The sequence below is a fragment of the Biomphalaria glabrata genome, chromosome 9 (assembly GCF_947242115.1).
Source record: "Biomphalaria glabrata chromosome 9, xgBioGlab47.1, whole genome shotgun sequence".
Lineage (NCBI taxonomy): Eukaryota > Metazoa > Mollusca > Gastropoda > Planorbidae > Biomphalaria > Biomphalaria glabrata.
The window spans coordinates 38,973,099-38,994,057 of record NC_074719.1 but is presented as its reverse complement, the minus strand read 5'-3'; the positions used below and the strand labels follow the sequence as shown (position 1 = coordinate 38,994,057).

General features: G+C 35.4%; 1 protein-coding gene across 3 annotated transcripts; it reads right to left on the bottom strand.

The window, feature by feature from the left end:
- Positions 1-861: 861 nt before the first annotated feature.
- LOC106071353 (O-acyltransferase like protein-like) lies at positions 862-20,263 on the bottom strand. 3 transcript variants are annotated; one of them, XM_056042334.1, is made up of 16 exons: positions 19,311-20,263; positions 18,323-18,489; positions 16,646-16,748; positions 14,880-14,973; positions 13,789-14,075; positions 9,221-9,406; positions 7,861-7,957; positions 6,954-7,061; positions 5,918-6,086; positions 4,723-4,802; positions 4,006-4,128; positions 3,204-3,330; positions 2,932-3,121; positions 2,279-2,362; positions 1,951-2,093; positions 862-1,069 (listed from the first exon to the last, which is right to left on the bottom strand). In XM_056042334.1, exons 1-16 carry the CDS (start codon positions 19,747-19,749, stop codon positions 956-958), a joined length of 2,511 nt encoding a protein of 836 aa, XP_055898309.1. In that variant the 5' UTR covers positions 19,750-20,263; the 3' UTR covers positions 862-955. The 3 variants fall into 3 exon arrangements, with proteins under 3 accessions (XP_055898309.1, XP_055898310.1, XP_055898311.1); XM_056042335.1 differs by having other exon boundaries at positions 6,954-7,046; positions 19,311-20,262; XM_056042336.1 differs by lacking the exon at positions 2,279-2,362 and having other exon boundaries at positions 19,311-20,261.
- Positions 20,264-20,959: the final 696 nt, after the last annotated feature.

The following is a 20,959-nucleotide window of genomic DNA, read 5'->3' as shown; positions in this document are numbered from 1 at the left end:
TCAGCGCGCTTTTGGTCCCATCTCATTTGTGGACCAGGGGGGGAGGGGGTATCTAGGAGTTGGTTTTCCGTGCTGCCTTTAGGTGCTCATTTAACACAACTCTGCCCGAGTCGGGTGTCGAACCTCGATCCCCCTTCTAGGTAGCCAAGTTCAAGTGCACTTGGCCTCTCGACCATGCTTCTTGAGGTCTTTAAAAAAAAGCATTTTGCTTACAAATGAAAAGAATACTCAGAAAGAAAGATCAATGCAAATTTCTTATTCCATACAAAATCCTACAAGTACTCTTTCTTCCCTAGTGCCATTAAAGCATGGAATAAGTTTTCTGAATCAGCCAGGAAAACCAATAACTTAACTTATAAAATGCAGACGTCACTTCAAAAAAGAAGATGACTACGTCCTATGCAAGTTCCTAGGTCAATCTAGTCATGCATGTTAACCAATGACTTAAATTCTGCCAAGTCATTAGTTTTCCTGGCTGGCTCAGGAATCCCATTCCATGCTCTAATAGCACTAGGGAAGAAAGAGCATTTGTACAAATTTGTCTTAGCATACTAAATGAGGAATGAGCATTAAAGTAATTTTTAATTTTGAGTTTTATTAAAAATGTGCATTTTATAACAATAGTTAGCAGGTCATTGTGGGGTCAAATCGCTATAGTAACCCTGTCTCTAATGCTTATTGTTTTTTATTTAGCTTATGTGCAAAATTCAAGCCACATTACATAAGACAGGGAATATGTAAATACCTAAAGGTTGAGGATAGCACCAAGCTGATAGTTACTCTAACATTACATCCATCTGGCTGTAAGTAGAAAATTTAAAACTCAACATGAAACATTAGAAATAAAAAGAAAAGTACATATTCTCTACTTGTACATACTCTTTAATATCAAAACAACAATAAACATGAAGTCTTAAATTTTGTTGTGCTGTTTACTTATTGAAACAGAAATAGTTTACTTTTTCCTCAAAAGAATTTTCTCCAGGCCAATCATGGGAGACTCCAGGGCCAAGTTGAGTACAAATGATATCATGTAAGTCATAACCAATATACCCAAATAGGTTACAACCTGTGGAGCATAGAGAATGCTGTATTAGTTTATACACAATATAGAGTAGAAACATTTATCAAAAACAAGCTGATAATAAATAAATAATAAATTTAGCTGAGCTCTGAGATAAAGAAAGCAACAGGTTGACAAGAATAGATCTAGTTGAGCACCGAGATTAAGGCCAGGAACAACAGGTAGACTAGATAGATACATTATAGCCCTGAGATTAAGGCCAGGAACAATAGGTAGAGCAGATATATTATAGCCCTGAGATTAAGGCCAGGAACAATAGGTAGAGCAGATATATTATAGCCCTGAGATTAAGGCCAGGAACAATAGGTAGAGCAGATATATTATAGCCCTGAGATTAAGGCCAGGAACAATAGGTAGAGCAGATATATTATAGCCCTGAGATTAAGGCCAGGAACAATAGGTAGAGCAGATATATTATAGCCCTGAGATTAAGGCCAGGAACAAAAGGTAGACCAGATAGATATATTAGTGCTAAAGATATAAATTTGCTGATTTCTAGAATCAATTGTTTACTGTGGTGTTTGTGAAGCCAACATAATGACAGACTGACTTTATTGGCCCAAACATTTTGGAAGCTCATTTGAAATAACTCTTCACTGGTCATGCAGTATGCACACTGGACAGTTGTTTGGCTGTTTCTATTGCCCCAGGTTCATACCCTACCAGCTGCCATCCCCCATCATCCAGTTAGAGGTTTGGACTAGGAAGAAGATAATCTTCAACTCAGAAGGAACATCCATAGCATGTAAAAGATTCTGCAAACCATTCTATATTCAAGTTGGATACCACTTAGTTCATAAGGCTTATACTTTACTTTTTTTTTTTTTGGTTAGTGAAGGCAAAGACTTGAGTTTCTAGAAACTTACCAAGTTTATGTCACTTAGGTAGAACGGAACCTCATGATTACCATAATACACTTTGATAAGACAGGGATGAATCAGGTAAGCCATATAGGTGAGCCTACCTAGGGGAATGAAGGGTGACCAGGACAGAAGTTTGTTCACAGGACCTGTTCGAATATGAATTTCATAAGAATAATTAAACAATAAAAAAATCAAATTGATGGCTAAATTGTGACCAACATGAAGTAAATAAAAATGGCTAAAATATCTTACATAAAATGAAATAACTGCACTGACTTTCTCAAATTAAATGTATAGTTCTATTGTTTTAAAAAGTGTAATTGATAGTTACATAGAATAGGCTGCCTGGTTATGTGATATGCACTTTGGACTGTCAACAAAATGGTCATGTGTACAAATTCTGCTTGCTGCCATCCTGAAAGTGGACTGTCCATAATGTATAAAACAAACAAATATTTACTACATTACAAACATAAACTGAATTAATAAGGCTTGTCTTTGAGTCTAAAGATTAATGAGGAATGCAGTATTTTCCCAGGCTACCCAGCCCCAGCTTTGACTAAGATATCTTGCCACATCCAGGGCAAGCATAGCGATTGTCCGCCAGTGATCCATTAAGATTTTCTTTTTGCTGACTACGTCTGTCATCGGCAGAAGATTTTCTTTTGGTCTCAAATGTGTATGTTGTGGCCTTTGTAAGTGACCTCCAGCTGTCTCGTTCTGAAGTCAAATGAGGCAGCAATTTCAGGAAGGTATCTATGTCATGTTTTATTCAGACAGCAATGTATTTAATCTTCAACATCTACTGTCTCATACAAAATAAAAGAAATGTTTATAACAGAGCTTCTCTATGCCATTGATTGCTAGCTCACAATGAACATGATTTCCAGATGGAGGTCAACAAACTGTATTACAAATGTAATAACTACATTGATCTAGGTAATGTGAAATTCATACTTCAATATGTTTTAAAGTAATGTGTACCTCCATATCCTGAGACGCAGGCAACGACCACCCAGCACACACAGGCTCCCCAGGCTGACCTAGCCACTGCATTGTATAGAGCTGCCACCCCAACACTGCTTGGATGATCTCCTCCTGTGTCTCCATGCAGACCATAAAGAACTAACAGAGCTGTCCCTGCAGCGGTTGTCCATCCGAGCATTGCCAAACCCTGTAAACATATCTTGGATGAAAGTTTGTTTCAGACAAGTCCTTCATAAATGGAGATTATTATGTCTATGCTCAAGACATACCTTGTTTAAAGAGATTCTCCTATCAGATCTAACCAAAAAGTAACCAGTCAGTATACCAATAACATAAGGACCAATCCTGCACCATGGAACTATGTAGTAGTTTTTCATCCAGTGATCAGATGATTCTCTGCAATGAAAGAGTGTGAGGAGAGGAGGAGTGTCATATATCGCTTGACTACCTATAGACTATAGAGGGAGCTCGAGTTGGAATCCTGACTAGAGCTGAGTTTTGTTTTCTGACATAGGTCCACAAAAGAGATTAGACCAGAGCCCACTGAGCATGCTTTAGAATGAAAGATACGCTATATAAATGTAAAAGTTCTTCTTCCAGACCTTGCAATCCTTAGGGTAGATGATGTTAAGGTCATCTGTTTCTTTGGCCAATGGTCAATGAGCAGGGTGTCATATGGCCAGCACAATGACCAACTGCCTTTACTTTCCCAGACTAAAGTCAGGTACCCATTAGAGTTGGGTAGACTCAGGGACACACTAAAAATCCTGGAATTCAAAATCCCATTCTTCACTGAAATTCAAACCCAGGACCTCAAGTTCAGAAGCTAAGCACTTAACCACTCATCCACCTTATACAAAAGTAGTTTTTTCTTAAATTTCAAAGAAAGAATTCAATATATTTTTCATGGCTTGAAAATTTACAATTTTTAATTACCATGAATAAAAAAATAAAATGCTGAGAATTATTTATAGACTACATGTACATAGATATTATGTGTGACACTAAATTGTTACTAAATAGATTATAGAATTATCTTAAATGTTCAGTTTAGCAATATTATTTACATACTGAATATGTTTGTTGAGTCCTACCAATACAGTTGGCCATCTGTAGTGCACAGACAAAACAGCGACACAGATCCACTGACCAATCAGAAAAAAGGAACAAATGGATAACCCAAATATTATGTTGCTGAAACAAATGATGAAGAAAATATTCTCAATAGAAGCCTACCAAAACAATAAAATGCTTTCAAACTTTTATACTATATTCCATAATTAACTTATTTATATTTTATTTCTCATCAAAAAAAGTTACTTCTCGTTATGAACTTTCTAAATTATTTTCAAGTTTCATTCAATGCCATATTAAAGTTTCAAGCACAGTTCTCATTAGATTTGGCCACCACATAATATTTCTTTTATTGGTATATAGTATATAGTGATAGGCCATTTACTTTGTAATTTAAATGTTAAATCATTATTTATTGCAGCCAGTCTAAACCATATTAGAGATAACTTTACATTCAACCCTTAAAGAGCAAAGAAAAGTAACATCACTATATAGGCTACATATATAATAATTTGTGTTGTGTCTGTTCTATTTATGTGAAATAATGTTTTTAATAGAGAACAGAGTCTTTGTACTTACAATACCAACAATGATCAATAAAGCATTCTTAGTCTTAGTTTTCATTCTACTAATTCTCTTTATAAAAGAAGATAAACATAGATACCAGTTTAGGCTCATCCCAAGACATGGGCTTTCTTAATGAAAAACACTTACCAGTGCAATGGTATTAACATTAGGGGAGATAACAAGAAGAACTGCATATCATTAGCCAAATACCAGGAATGCCCAAAGCACTAGAGAGAGGAAACAATATGAGGTTAAATTTGTTTCAAATCAAACAGAATTATATTTTTAAAAAGTTGTTTTTTTTTCATATGATAAGGCAGAAAGATTTACATACACACCCACACAAGAACCATTATTTATAGCATGAGATACTTCAAGCAAACTAAAGTAAGATGTGATTCAGTGGCAAAAACTACTATCTATCAAAAAGACTGGCTGAGTTAGGTCCTGGCTGAGATGTTTGCTGAGACTGCAGGGCCGCCGTTACCTATTGTGCAATGTGTGCATTGCATAAAGGTGGCCGAATCGAATGTAAGGAGCGTCCAAATCATTATTCCCAGATTAGCCTACCTTTATTATTTAAATTTTTAGTTTAAACAAAATTTACTCAAATATTTTAATATTTTATATAAATTCTAATTATTCCATATCATTAGAAAGAGAGGCGTCAAAAAATACAATTATTGTAGATATTTTAGTTAGGTAATACATTCTAAGGTTATTTGTATTATATTATTATTAAATACTTTTTTATTTATAAGCCTATATTTCTATGTGATATTCATTGGGGGGGGGGGGGGCCAATAATGTACCTTGCGCAGAACGCACGTTTTGCTCATTACGCGTCTGCTTACCCAAAAGAGTTTATTTTACAATAACTTATATAAGTAGTTGGAGGCACGGTGGCTGAGTGGCAAAACACTTAGCTTTCGATCTGGGGGTCCTGGGTTCAAATATCAATGGAGATTTTTTTTAGGGTCTCCTCTTAGTTCGTCAAGTACCTGACATTAGTTGGGGAAAAGTAAAATTGGTTGGTCGTTGTGCTGGCCACATATGACACCCTTGTTAACCATGGGTCACAGAAACATATGACCTTTACATCATCTGCCCTATAGATCGCTAGTTCTGCAAGGGAAACTTTACTTAAGTAGATAATTTGTTTTGTATGTTTCAAATGTGGGTCAATGGTAAACGGTGGTGTAGTGTTCCTACCGCACAGTTTATATCGTATAGATAAAGGCTATAAATAAAAATCCACCATTTTCAGATCAGCAGTTGAATACTAAACTGACCCTTCCATAAATAAAATAAAGTCTTACAGATGTCAAACAAAGTGAATCACCTTCTCATATCTATTGACTATATTGTTTATATACAATAAATTGGTCCACCAGTTTTTCTCACAGGCCACCTGGTCGTTTGGTTGGACTGTATCCCATAAAGCACCTGAACCCAAAAACCTCTGAAAGCCAAGAACGAAAAGCAAGACCAGCATATAGGAGGGAGTCAATCTAGACCAAATAGGAAAAAAAAGATGAAAATATTTACTGATTTATAGATTCTGATATCTTTATTTAGAACAATAAACAAAAAAGTCCTTCAACGAAAAAACTATAAATAAATTTGCACGTGCCCTACTTATAAATTTATGTAGCCTAATAAGGCTTGTCTTCGAGTCCGAAGATCAGTGAGGAATGCAGTATTTCCCGTGGCTGCGCAGTCCCAGCTATGACCTACATATTTTGCCACATCCAGGGTAAGCATAACCTTTGTCCGCAGGCGGTCGATTTAGATTTTCTTTTCGCCGTCTGCGTTTGTCCTCGGCGGCAGATTTTCTTTTGGTCTCAAATGTGTATCCCGCGGCCTCCGTGAGTGACTTTCAGCTGTCTCGTTCTGAGGCAGCATGCAACCAGGTGCTCTCTTCTATGTCAGCCAAGGAAAGTTGACGCCTAAGCTGGTCTTTGAAGCGTTTCCGTGGGGCGCCATACGGGATACGTGCCTGCCCAGCGCAACTGTCGGACCAAAAGAAGTCCCTCTATACTGTCCATACCATATCTTAATCACTTTATCTCCATCAATCACTTCCAAGTTTTACGTAGAAATTATGTAATATTTTTATTGTAGATAAACGAAGCTTTTAAAAGTAGGCATAACTATCTTATGTTTTCATTTATAAACTAATAATACATAGGAAATAATGAAACAATAAGTAGGCTTCTTCAATGGAAATAAGCCAGTATATTGACTAAAACCTGGCTTTGTTAGCCAACTCAAAAATGTCGCGCATAAAATGAAAAAATACGAATTAAGCAATAAATCAATAACTGAAAAGCCAAACAAAATATGTGTTTTTTAGGCATTAGATCTACTATTCTCACCTCCAAAATCTGTGAAAGTAATAAAGTCCCCACTTTAGTCTCCAGCCTTTTATTGACATCTCCTTCAAAGTTAAATACGAAACAAGGAGACCACTGTAAATATACAACCTAAAGATTAAAGTTTGGTTGATATCTTATGATTGATATGATATGATTGTAGATTAATACGTAGAGCTATCATTATTGCGACATATTCGAATTGAATAAATGTAATATATAACATGATTTTTTTCCTTCTTAATTGCAAAAGACAGTCTATAATGCTACGTTTTTTGGAAGATTTTTTTCTTAAATTGAGCAAAGAAATTTTCAGCATTAATTTCTATTGCACTGATGTTTATAATATTACTTTTCTCCCACTTTCTTTACCCTATAGCTATGTAGATCTACACAGTGGCGTAGCTATGGTGGAGGGATAAGGGGAGAATTTGAAACTATTACGCCATTATCTCATGTCGACTCATGTCATGATGTTGAATGTCAAAATGCAGGGGCCTCTAAAGAGGTCAAGACCCACCAGATGATGGTATTCTGAACAATCGCAAGGCGTGGGAGCCTGAATGACAATACTTGACCATTTTGTTAGATATTGTCTTGAATTAGCCTAATTATCTTATAAATTACCGTCGTTCCTTAAAAAAAGCCACTCCCCTTCCCTTATCCAGCTTAAGTATCTTATTGAAGTTGTACAATCAATGACGTGGTACAGCCTCATTAGGTATGACCTATGACCTTTTTTAATGCTGTAGTTGACTATTCACAATTTGCAGTCAGTTTGTGATTTTTTTATGCTTAAATGTAATGTATGTATTTCTTTATCTCATAAAAAATCCACCACGCAAAAACTATTGATCATTGAATAACTTTTATAATAGTAGGCTATATAATTTTAAAAGCATAGAATTACCTGATGGCAAAAAATGTATCTACCGAGACAAAACTGTTGGATATAGCATCAGTTGACCATCGGCGAAGTAGATATGGAAACTCTGTCATTGCATTAGCTAGAAAAAAACATAAGCCTACTTTACTTTTAATTTATCATAGCCTAGATCTATAACTTAATATAATAATAATGGTAATGGCTTCGATTCCGAAGATTGAGGATGATTGCAGTGTTTCACTTGACTCTGCCAACCCAGTTGCGACCTGCATATTTTTCCACATATGTTGCAGATAAAGCCGTTGTTCGCTGGGGGTCTATATTTAAGTCTTCTTTTCACCTATAGCGCCTGTCTTCTACAATGGTTTTTCTCACATTTAGTTTAAAGATTTCAAATGTCATTTAGTGGTCAGTGCGCTATAGTCCTTCACTTGGATTGGAGGTATCTGGAACAGGGTTGGAGAAAAAAAAATTGTTTGACTCGAGGACTGAAGCCTTGTCAAGCCATTGCACTAACCACTATGCCAGCGACCTGCTTATGAATATAGGTTTCATAGCTATTTATTGTTTTAAATTTTTAGCGAGTGACATTCTCTACACAAGGCTTGTCTTCCCTTAGCTTAGAACGTTTTCTATATAAAACAAATTAATTAATTACTACTAATTGATTAACAATTTAAATTGGTGTTTTTTTTTGTCATTGACAATGACTAATTGTGCAAAGTTTCAACTTGATCCGAGAACGGGACTTGGAAGAAATAATGTGTTAAACATTCCATCCAGATAGTTAATATAAGCTTAGCAAAAAAAAATGCCTCTCGTTGAGTCATTGGAAAGTCTTTCTCACTTGTTAACTGTTTGTTGATTAGTAAATTTACTTTCAAAGTCAGCATCCAGTTACAACTTCTAAAAAGTAATACTTGATATCAATTAGATATATTTTTATTTTTGCAAGCAAACTTTTTTATGAAGACCATCTGTAGACCCTTAATGGTCAAGTCCGGGCTCATTGAACCCTTTCACGTAATAGTTGCTAAGACACTTGAGGAGAGAAGAATAAAAAGTAAAGCGGCAATAATACATAAAAAACTAAACCGTAGCTTACAAATAGAATGAATACTCAGAAAGACACAGAGGCTCAATTCTTATTCCATACGCTAGAACAATTTTGTACCAGTGCTCCTTCTTCCCTAGTGCCATTAGAGAATGGAATGGGTTGCCTACATCAGCCAGGAAAACCAACGACTTGACAGTGTAAGTCATTGATTAACATCCATGACTAGATTGACATGAAATGCGTAGGACTTAATTATCTTCTTTTTTGAAGTTACGTCTGTAATAAATAAGATAAGATAAAAAAAAAATGACAAACACAAAGACTTACCAAACTTTTCAAATCCATATGTGTACGTGTGACCAAGGATCACCCAGGTCATACTAAGAAACCGTACCCCACTGATAACAGACAAAGTGTCCGGGGATTGGGAGGTGCTCAGAAGTTTAGATCCATTGGTGAAGAGCGAAAAGGCCAGTAACATTTGACTAAAAATATTTGGCTCTGGGACTTCTTCTGAAGTAAGAAACAGTTTTTAAAAATAATTATGATAAAGGATTAAACATTATTTCGGGGCCGGTTTTAGATAATTGGAGACCCTAGGCGAAGTGAATTAGGTATCCCCAGATAAAATAGGAAAATTAAAAATAACAAGATTACAAAAAGAGTTTGTGTTACACAAACTCAGAGGCGGCCCCCGTCGAAGTCGGATCCCTGTCGGATCTGCATATTCGCAAATAATATTCAAGAGGTGATTTAATTTTGATGTAAAATGTTTTACACGTTTCGGATGTTCCTTCAGAGTGGAAGATAATTACTTCCTAGTCCAAACCTCCCGCAGGACGACGGGGGATGGGAGCGGGCAGGGTTTGAACCCTGGGCCATCCATAAATCTGAACGACAGTCCAGCGCGCAAACCGCACGACCAGGCAGCCATCCGATGGTCAAAAGTAATAATGTTTCAAAGATTCATTTGCCGTAAATTTAAATTTAATAAAAAAATAGTAGATTAGTTTTAGTATATTAAAACATTACAATATTGATCAAAACGTTTGGAAATGAAAATCTACACTTTTTTTTTTACACTTTAAGTTTAGAAATTGAAATTCTACATCTTAATCTAGTCTATTTTAGTCTAAACTAGATCTAGAAATTCTAGATCTAGACTCTAAAATAATTTTAATTAGAATATAAATCCAGATCTAGATATACTGTAATAAAAATCTAGATCTAGTTTAAAAAATCTAGATTAGATCTAAATCAAGATATCATTCCTTTTTTAAACGCGAGTCACATAACGAGGCTTAATAAACATTACTATACCGAGTTCTTTTTTCATTTCATTTGAAGAATTAATTCCATATAACGTCAGAGGGAAAAAAAACACTACGTCACACGGCCTAGCTAGACTAAAAATCTCCTTCATCTATAAGAGCCATTTATCGAGTGTTCATAGACATTGGTGCACCGAGTGCGTTCTTTTAGCATTTCATTTAAAGAATTCATTCCATATGACGTCAAAGGAAAAAAAAAACACTACGTCACAAGGCCTAGCTAGACTAAAAATCACCTTTATCAACACGAGCCATTTCTCGAGTGTTCATAGACATTGGTGCACCGAGTGCGTTCTTTTAGCATTTCATTTAAAGAATTCATTCCATATGACGTCAAAGGAAAAAAAAACACTACGTCACACGGCTTAGTTAGACTAAAATATGTTTTCATTAATACAAGCAATTTTTTCGAGGGTTAATAGACATTGGTGCACCGAGTGCGTTCTTTTAACATTACATTTAAAGAGTCCATTCATATGACGTCAAAGAAAAAAAATTCCATTACCTCACAATAGGCTAGTACCGGTACCATAAAAAAAAATGTCTTTATTTACACGAGATATTTAACGAGGGTTCATAGACATTGGTGCACTGAGTTCTAATAGATATTATTTAAAAAGGATCAAAGCCACATTGTTTTTGCGTTTTGTCTGTCAGTCGGTCTGTCCGTTATCTTGATATAAAAAAAACAACTAAAAGTTATTAAAAATTGATTAACCTTTATTTAACGTTTCAAAACATCGCAATAATTTTTAGGTATGAACACAATTGAAAAGTTTATATAATAGATTGTTCCGGATGTTTGTATAAATAGTAAAAGAAAAAGAGAATTTCAGATAAATGTAATACCGTTAATTAAATTTTTTGGATGGTCTCGTATAAAAATGAGATGTACTACAGCCACGTGGAGAGATTTTCATACCTTACTTTGGTGTTTGGATTCTGTTTTCCTTAAAAATCGGAACATAATATTAACGATAATTAGATTTTTTAATGTTTTAGGTAGAAAGTTAAATGTACTGTAAGAGAGTAGTGAGTTAAAATATTTTTCATAAAAATCCGTAAAAACATTATTTCGTAAATGAGAAGATTATTTGTTTATTAATTAGAAGAGGGAGTTCAAACAATTATTTGGCGTTAGTAGATTTTTAAATAAATTCGGAAATTTCTGGCGACGATTTGTAAGAAACAAAATCCGGAACTTTCTTTATCGATTACAAAACTTCTATGTTATGTTTTACAAGAAAATTAAATGTCTAAAAAGTAATTTTCAGTAATCAATTCTAGTAAATTACTTTTTTTAAAAGCCTTATGCGATTTCAAACAATCATTAGGCATAATTCATGTTTTATAAAACAATATCCGGAACATTTTTACACTTAATGAAATATAAGTCAGTATAGAGATTATGATTTAGCATTAATATGCTATTTACATAAAAAACGGAACAACATATTATTGATAATGTGTTTTTGCAACGTTTAAGCATGGAAATTGAATGTAATATAAGTTAGAAGAGCAAACAAACATTTGTTGGCGTTGATTAGTTTTGCACAAAAAAATCCGGAACAATCAATTTTAGATACTTAAAACTATTGAGATGTTATGGGAGGAACATTAAAGGGTAAATCAGATTTTCAATAGCTTTTAGAGTTCTAGTTTTTTAAATCTAATCGTGACGGACAGACCGACCAACAGACAAAACGCACAAAAATAAGCTTCTTTTATTCGGATGGGGGCACTAAACAAAAAATAAATAAAATCTGATTTTTAAAAAAAGTTTAAGGAATTGGTTTAGCACCTGATCATGTTGCGACGTTACGCTACTGCACGAAAATCGCTGCATAAAAAGTCCATTTAAAAAAATGTGCGTGATATTTACATACAAAGTGCATTATTAGCCTTTATAAACAAACAGAAATGTTTTCTTTTAATTTTAGCAGCTAGTTGACCAGAAAAAACGTCTTTAACTATTATTTGTATTTGTTGTAAACATTTCCTGTACATTTTAAAAATATATTTGACTTAGTGATACTGAAAATACACAAAAATTGTCCATCTTTGTTAGCATATTGTAACATTGCCTCCCTTACATTTACGTAATTGTTTTAGAATTGGTGTATTTTTATGAAAAAATCGCTTGCATAATTAATTTTATAAATTAAACGGTTTGCTTTTAGAAAACCAAAAGTAGCCGTTGCACCTAAACTTTTCAAGCCGGATTTAATGATGAAATAATATTTTTCATATCTCTTCTAGTTTTTGAGATCTGAGTGTGACAGACGGACAGACGGACAGACGGACAGACGGACATTTTGCACAAACCTAATAGCGGCTTTTTCCCCTTACGGGGGCCGCTAAAAAAGTGAAAAAATAAAAAATCACGCAATTTATTTAAAACAGTGTATTTCAACAATAGCATTGGGCACAAGTCTCGCTATTTCTTCTTTAAAACGTTATTACGTCCTGTGTGAGGCCCCCATCAATCGGAGGCCCTAAGCGGCAGTCTAGTGGGCCTTTACCTAAGGCCGGCCCTGATTATTTTATAACGCTTTGGAGTATGTGTTGACATATCACGGTAAAGCAAGCGCACGAAAACTATCAAAAAATTGTTTTCCAACTATTTCTGACAATGCAAATGCAGATGTGTTTATTTAAAAAATAAAGTTAATAACTTCTAGGTAAGTTTGGGTTCATCTATGGAACAACCAGATAGACCTGTTAACTACCTCACCCTAAGGTCAATGTTAGTTAACAATCACAAGGAGGAGTGGCTCAACCAATGGGCATCAGGAAACACAGGCAGAGCCATGTACAGAGAAATGACTACGCCTAACAAACTGGACAGTATTAACTTCCTCCCCCGCAAAGAACAATCTACAATCTTCCAACTAAGAACAGGACACACACCACTATTAAATTACCACCTGAACAATATAAACTCCACACAACTACCCCTTTGCAGACATTGCGTCCACCCCTTTGAAACCGTAAACCATATCCTCTTTGAATGCCCCTCCTTAATCCACCTTAGGCAGACCCTACTTCCACTACAGCCCAACATAACCAACACCCTGTACGGCAGTGCTGAACAACTGAAGAAAACAGCACACTTTTTTTCCTTGGCACAGTCTGCAAAAGAGCTCACAGCTCAGCAGCAATAAAGCTGGCTAGAAGAAGAAGGAGGTAAGTTTGTAGATTTTCAAATTAAACAATGTCAAGAACTCTAAATTGATGCCAATTCAATAAAGAAGAAATGCGCTGTAATTTTAACAACATTTCAATGCGTGACGGTTGATCATATCAAGTCTCCTTTATTACCGCGAGTTAGTTGCTCACTTGTTCTGAGAGTCAAAGAGTTTTAAGTATTACGCTTCCGCCATATTTAAACTATTTAGTACTACAAACAAATGGGCTTAGAAAATCTGATTCTAAAAATTGCACAAAAATTACAGACAACTTTTAAAAAATACATAGCTTAGCATTTCTTTTATTGTGTACACCGGATACACCAAATAGTTTTCCGCTGCTCCGTCTTCAAAACAATGAATTGTTTGGATTTACCTTTGTGTTTCGATGCTGAGTTTATCAAGTGTTCAGTTTCTGTTCTCTCTATATCACTTGGATTCATTTTCGCTTCGTTAATTTTCGTTTCCTGTAGCAGTGGTTTTAATCTTTTGGCGCATATTATATTTTCGCCCTTGAAGTTGCCTTGGGTCAGAGTCTCATCTTCAACGCCAGGCAAAATGTTTGAGGTTGGCTTCACCTGACTCCCCACAAAGTGCTTAGTATGTAATAAGTCGTACATACTTCCCAAAATGATCGCTACGCCAATAAAAGACGCCAGAATACTGAGGATTATAATTATATGCATAGATTAATGACAGCACTTTTGTAAATAAATTATATGGATGTCAGTGTTGTGAGTAAGATTATAGTGCGAGGGTGTTGTTCAATGGTCAAATGAAATTAACTCTCTCCTAACGGACGATACCAGCGCTAATTCCACCAGAATGTGGTAAATAATTACGGAGAGAAAGAGTTAATCCTTGTCTAGATGTGAGGTAACGCGTAACTGGGAGGAAAGATCTATAGGTATGGAAGAGAAGAAGGTGGCTCTTGTGTGAAGAAGTTTTCTTGAGTAAGTTTTTTTTTTTCTTGTTTTTTTTCCTCCTGTTTTTTTTTATAAAAAATCTTTTGTTTTAAACGAATAAACTACGAGTTTCAGTACTATATATTATTATATTGTGATCAATACTATTGAATTGTAATAACCGAGACATGTCTTTCAGATTGAGTAATCTCTCCATTCCTGGAGGAAAGCCCGGGCGGTAAGATTTGCAAGTGCTGGACTGCCCACATTCGCCTCTCTTCCATACTGACCGGTTCTAAGGGGATAGAAAACCATTGCTATTTGGGGTCAGGTTGCTGCAGGAATTAGCCAAAGAGCAATGGTCTTACCACTGTCCCTCCGCAAAGAAAAAGGATCCTCATTTGAGACGTAAAGTGCCATAACCCTACTAGTTAATATCATTACAGTAAGCTAACATGGTCTCAAGTCTATTTATCGTGTATCATACATTAACTAAAGAAAAGAGGATCCTTTAAGTTCCATGTTTTTTTAAGATTGAGAAGAACGAGACTTGTTCACTTACATTGAAGCTATTGTGGCTTTGGTGATGACTCGGTCATCGGTATGACATTCAGTGTCAATAGTTACAATCGTTGATAAATTTAATAATCTGAAACCTAAAAAATATGAAAAAGTGGATAATAGGAAAGTCTATTTCAAATTAATGTAACGTTGACAGGAAAACATTTTGTATATAATTTTTCGTCTGTGACTAGAATGTTTTTTAGTGGTATTGGTAGAGTCTCAGTAGGCCTACTTTTGTGTTGTGTTTTAATAACCAGTCCTATAACTGAGATGAACTGTGCAATGGTTTCCAAATGCTTGTTGTTGTTTTTTTTCTAAAAGAGTTTTGGGGGCTAGTATCTTGTTCGGGCCTCTCGGTAAAGTCTGCAGCTTTGAAAGAAGAGGTCAAGAAGGTTTCTAGAGACACTACGCAAGGACATTTTTTGCTACATCCAATTTTCATCTTCTGTTGCGAAAAACTATTTGTTGATCATGTCCGGATACCTTGAAATAAGCATAAAGTTTTTTAGACCGATGGCTTGTTGAAGTTTATTGAAGAGAGTTGAACCGAGACCCAATCGTTATAGCAGGGCCTCAACAATGATCTGCTACGTCGCAGCCTGTGTGCAGTTTAGAGGATAGTTTGTGGTCATTGTTTCGGTTCACTATAATGATTGGTCTTGGTTGAACTCGCCTTTATCCTTAAATGTAGTCGCCTCAGAGTTTGAAGACTGTCAAAATATCGTGTAGGATTGGGGGGGGGGGGGGCAGATGATGCTAAGATCATCTGTTTCTTTGGCCAACGGTTAACGAGCAGGGAGTTATGTGGCCAATGTCACGAGTCGAGTCTGTGACCTATTTCGACCAGTTTCTAGAAGCCCGAGGTCAAACCAGTGCAGTCCAGCGTAAACAAGTTAATTTTAGGTATCCAATCAAAGAAAGGGGTTAAGGAAAAAATAGCCCACGTCAGCTTCTAGAAGATCAAAGTTACTAATATAATTAGGGGAGAAGTTTCCATGATTCTGGAATGTACGATTAAGAAAGGTATAAATTAAGGGATCCTCGCTTAGTCCTCGATTAGTAATGGTTATAAGTTTTGTGATATTAGCGGGTCCATTAATTAAAGTTTTATTAGTTGAAGTTGAAGTTATACTAAGTGAAGTTTCATGTATCTTTAAGTTTTATTTAAGAAGTATCAAGTCAAGTTGTTATTGAATTGAGAAGTCTTTTTATGTGAACGTTGAAGAAGTATTATTAAAGAAGTTTTAAGAAAATACAGAGAGATGTTTCTTTCTTTACTTCATTGAATTGTCAAGTTTGGTAATATAAGTGTGTGATCGTCACAGCCAGCATAACGACCAACCGCCTTTACTTTCCAACTTTAGTTAGGTACCCAAATTAGAGTTGGGTGGACTCAGGTACGCCCTAAAAATCCCAGTCCCAGAACAGAGGTTCGGAAGCCAAGCGTTTAACCACTCAGCCACCGCGCCTACCATTGTGACATTGAGGGCGAAGTAATTTTTTCTTGTAGTTTTGGTAGGTGGTTTGGACTACGGTATCACTATGTGGACTTTAAAAGGAATGTGCGTTTCTTATAGTAGCTATATGCCAGCGTTGTAACTAATACATGCGTCGCAGTGTGCATAAACTTCTTTATTTCTGTAAATCGTACTCTACTTTCAAACTAAAACTATTTCAACAACCAGCTGGCAAAGTTTGGTTTTTTTTTTTTTTTTGTTTTCTTATTATCATTATTATTTTAAAAACAGTTATGGCGAAACGAACCTTCTCGAAGAAGCACACTGATCTCCCCTTGGGAACACGAAGCTGGGCAACACGCACCAAGCTGGACGAACTGACTTTGTAAATAGACTGGCGTCTCCTTGGCCTGAGAAATTTTAAAAAATGTGTAAATTACTAACCATAATAGTGACTATCGAATACTTCATAAAGCAAAAAAGCGCCAACTTCCTTTCGCGACTACTTATTCATAAAACGCACATGATCGACACCAATCGTAATAGTAGGCCTCAACAGTGACTTGCAACGTAGCAGCCTGTGGGCAGTGGAAACCAATTGCTCGTTTGCTACGTCCTACTGATCTATGACGTGGCAACTAGCTAGTGGTCTATATTTCCCATAGGTTGTGACGTTGTAGGTCAGCGTTCAGGCCTTCTATGACGATTGGTCTCGACATGATTGCAAGTCCTGGTCCTTTATTGTGTTCTAAAATTGAAATACATTCTAATTGGCAGGACACGTGGGACTTACGCACAATTCAGTGAGAATAACAACTTTTTAGGACAATTACTACCAAACTATAAACTTGGCTTTATTTTCAAAAAGAAATGGCTCAAATTAAGAGTCACGTGAAAAAGTTTAGGCACCAAGGGTAACACCAACTAGATTGGGAAAAAAAATTGAATACGTAGAATCGTAGATCAATGTTTCCAGATGTATAGCAGAATTAGTGTTGTCTTTAGAGTAGAACAAAAATCTACAAGTAATGGAAATTAAATTAGAATTGTAACACCTTAGTTTAAGAGTTAAACATTGTGATTGGCAAAGTATTTAGTGTCAATCAAAATGTTTAAGCTATACTTCAAGCAAAGCAATAGGGTTTATTAAAAGAAATTTGTACTAATGAAGCAAAAACATAAAATTAAAATGCCAATATTAGAATACGAATCCTCTGTTTTTGGATACCTCAAACTCAACAAAACAAAAAGAGATAGAACAAATACAAAATAGAGCAGTGAGATTTATAACAAACAAATATTCCGATTCGATTAGAGTAACACCATTTGTAAAATCACTAAACTTAGAGTCACTTCAGGACAGAAGAATAAAAAGTAAAGTAGCTATAATGCATATAACACTAAACCATAACTTACAAATAGAAAAACAAAACCTAATGACATACTCAGAAAGACACAAAGATAGAGGCATATTTCTTATTCAATACGCTAGAACAATTTCGTACAAGTGCTCCTTCTTCCCTAGTGCCATTAGAGAATTCTTGTAGTATGTAATTATGGGTTTAAAGTATCAAAAAGAAAGAGGGGTAAACACCACATATTAAAAGTAATTTTTGTCTGTAAGTCAAATTCATACAAGTGCTCTTTCTTCCCTAGTGCCATTAGAGAATGGAATGGGTTGCCTGAATTAGCCAAGAAAGCCAACGATTTAGCAGAGTTTAGGTCATTGATTACCATGCATGACTAGATTGACACGTGTAACGCGTAGGACGTAATTATCTTCTTATTTGAAGTAATGTCCGCAATATATAAGATAAGGAAAGTGTTTATATTTAAATCTACCGTGGCATTTTTCGTTTGAAACACACATTTCATTATTCAAAACTATTTAAGCAATGTTGAATAATTGGTGTAAAATGTAATTTATGCTAATCAGAATGTAACAGAAAAAAAAAAAGCTGCAAATGTCTATAAATAGACCTACCATTGTATTTTTCATCTTGATTTGTAGTACGCAGTAGTTTCCCTTGAAACCATCCATCGTATTGTTTATCGCCATCCCTTGAGCAGCGCGACACTGGCGATAATTGCCAACCAGGTTGAATCTTCCTTCGAGAAGAGATGGACCAGGCTTCCCCCATGAATCAATCACTGTAGAAGTTCAGGAATTAATATCATTTTAATTTCATATCTACACAAGATAATGAGAATGATCTTGAAGAACCTGCGATAACTAACAGTAAGAGCGTTGTAGTGTGAGCCGGTTCGGAAACACTAATAGATTTAGATTCTAGAAGGATCTTTTTCTTTTCGGGGCCCGAGTTGTTCTAGCCTGAGCTCTAATTTGTTTTACGTTTTCAAACCTTAAAATATGTAAATGAAGCTTTAATTAGTTAAAATCTATAAATTAGTGCAAAAAAAAGTCTAAAATAAGAATGCTCATTTGTATGCCCCGATTAATTAGGTCAAATTAATATGTTTTATCACGCTCACATCTGCAATATTTTAAGTTTCAATATCACTGCCTGGTATGGCAATCTGAGCATTAAAAATAAAAATAAACTTTATAGAATCCTAAATGCTGCTGGTAAAATCATTGGCAAAAAACAAACCCCATTTGGGCAGTTGTTTGAGACAAACATCTATAAAAAAGCTAACAAGATCTTCGAAATAAAGAATCACCCTTTGTGTCAGGACTTTGTGATTTTACCATCACAAAAGAGATACAAGACACCGATAGCAAAGACAAACAGACACAAACACTCTTTTGTTCCCCAGGCAATCAAATCATTAAATAGGAACAATCTGATATAAACGTTATCACGTGTAAATTATGAGTGAGTCTGGTGTGAATGTACACTTGGTTTCTTATAGTTATAATGTTTTTTGTTTGGTGTAATGCACAAATTGTAAGACAAATTTCCGTACGGCAATAAAGATTATTATTATTATTATAAAAGTATAAAACTTACCAGACAAGGCCCAATACTCCGACTTCCTGAAAGCAGAAATTAACTGATTTGTGTGTGCTAGGCATTTTTCGTTTAAATACGGAGTTATCGTTGTTGAATCAGCGGCTGCTCCTAGTCTCCCGGCATTGTTAGCAATGTTTTCGAGATCTTCGTTTAAAGATGTATTTGGTGTATAAAGTTTATTCATATCACGTAACTTCTTGACATTCTGTTGATTGCCCACTCCAGGCCGACTCGCTGAGCTAATGTAATCCAACAGATCAGATTGGTATAACACTTGAGGAACCAAGCGTTGAAACTCTTGGTAATGTTGATAATAGTTGGTTGTGTCCTGTGGTAGCTCTATACGGTAATCCTCAGAGGGTGATCTCACAATTTGGCACAAAACGACATTGGTCATAAAAACAAGAAAACAAGTATTAATTTCATACTTAAACATGTTGAGTGCTTTTTTTTTTGTTAACAATTCGCTTTTTTTTCATCCGAATAACACTTGTTCGAAAATGTAATTAAATTATATTTAAAAAATAATTGTGAAGACGCGATGCAATGCTCACACTCGACTTATGACAAAATGAAAGGACGATAGGCCCAGAGCACTACGTGTATAACACACTAAAATAGAATAGTATTATACACAAGACACAACTGAATGTAGAATGTTATGAACTCTTGCTCTTTGGAAGGAGACATTGTTTTCAAAAATTACACACTGGAAAAGCAAAGTGTGTCTATAGAACCTAATAGTGCTTTTGTGAGTTATTGTTTGTTTGTTGTTGGTTTGTTTCGGTTAGGAGAATGAAATGAATAACCACTTAATGGCAGTTCGTTTTATATCATTTCAATGTCAGTTGGTGTTGAAGAAATTGTACAATTTGATAACTGGACAAAATAATTATAATTTATTTATAAAGCGCTGTTAACAAAGAAAATATAGGCTAAAGGCGCTGTGATAACATTACAAACATAGTCCTAAACACGAGAGCTAAAATGACAAACTAATCTAAAAAAGTTTTTAACAGGTAGGTCTTAATATTCTTCTTGAATATAGTGAAGCATGTTGTCTGTCTGAGATCAATGGGGAGTGAATTCCAAGCCTTTGGTCCGTGCACAGAAAAAGCCCGCAGACCGTAGCTTTTGATGGAGAAACGTGGCACCACAAGAAGCGTTGAGTCCATTGAGCGTAGGGCTCTCTAAGGGACATAGGCCTATGGAATGATCAGTTTGCTAAGGTACAAGGGCATTTCTTCATTATAGATACACATAAAACGAATAGTCTATTAGATTTTATATTATGCGATCTATATTGCCCTATTCCTATACGCTGGCCGGGATTGTTAGCACGTGACTTGATACTGCTAACTTTATATATCTATGCTCTTATGAGACTGCATTATTATGCGTAAGGCTTGAACACCCTAAATTTAAACTATTTTTAGATAGTTTCTTCTCGTTTTGTTTTTTTATAAAAATACTTCATATAACACATGTGATTAATGTTCACTGAGACGAATGACATGTTCTACTGATTCTGCTGAGGGCCTGTATAACAGAGGTGCCAAGGCCAAGGCTCATAAAAATCAAAAGCCCGTGTGACTTTGTCAAGTTTAGTTGTAAGTTATACAAAAACGTTTGATCTAGTTATAACC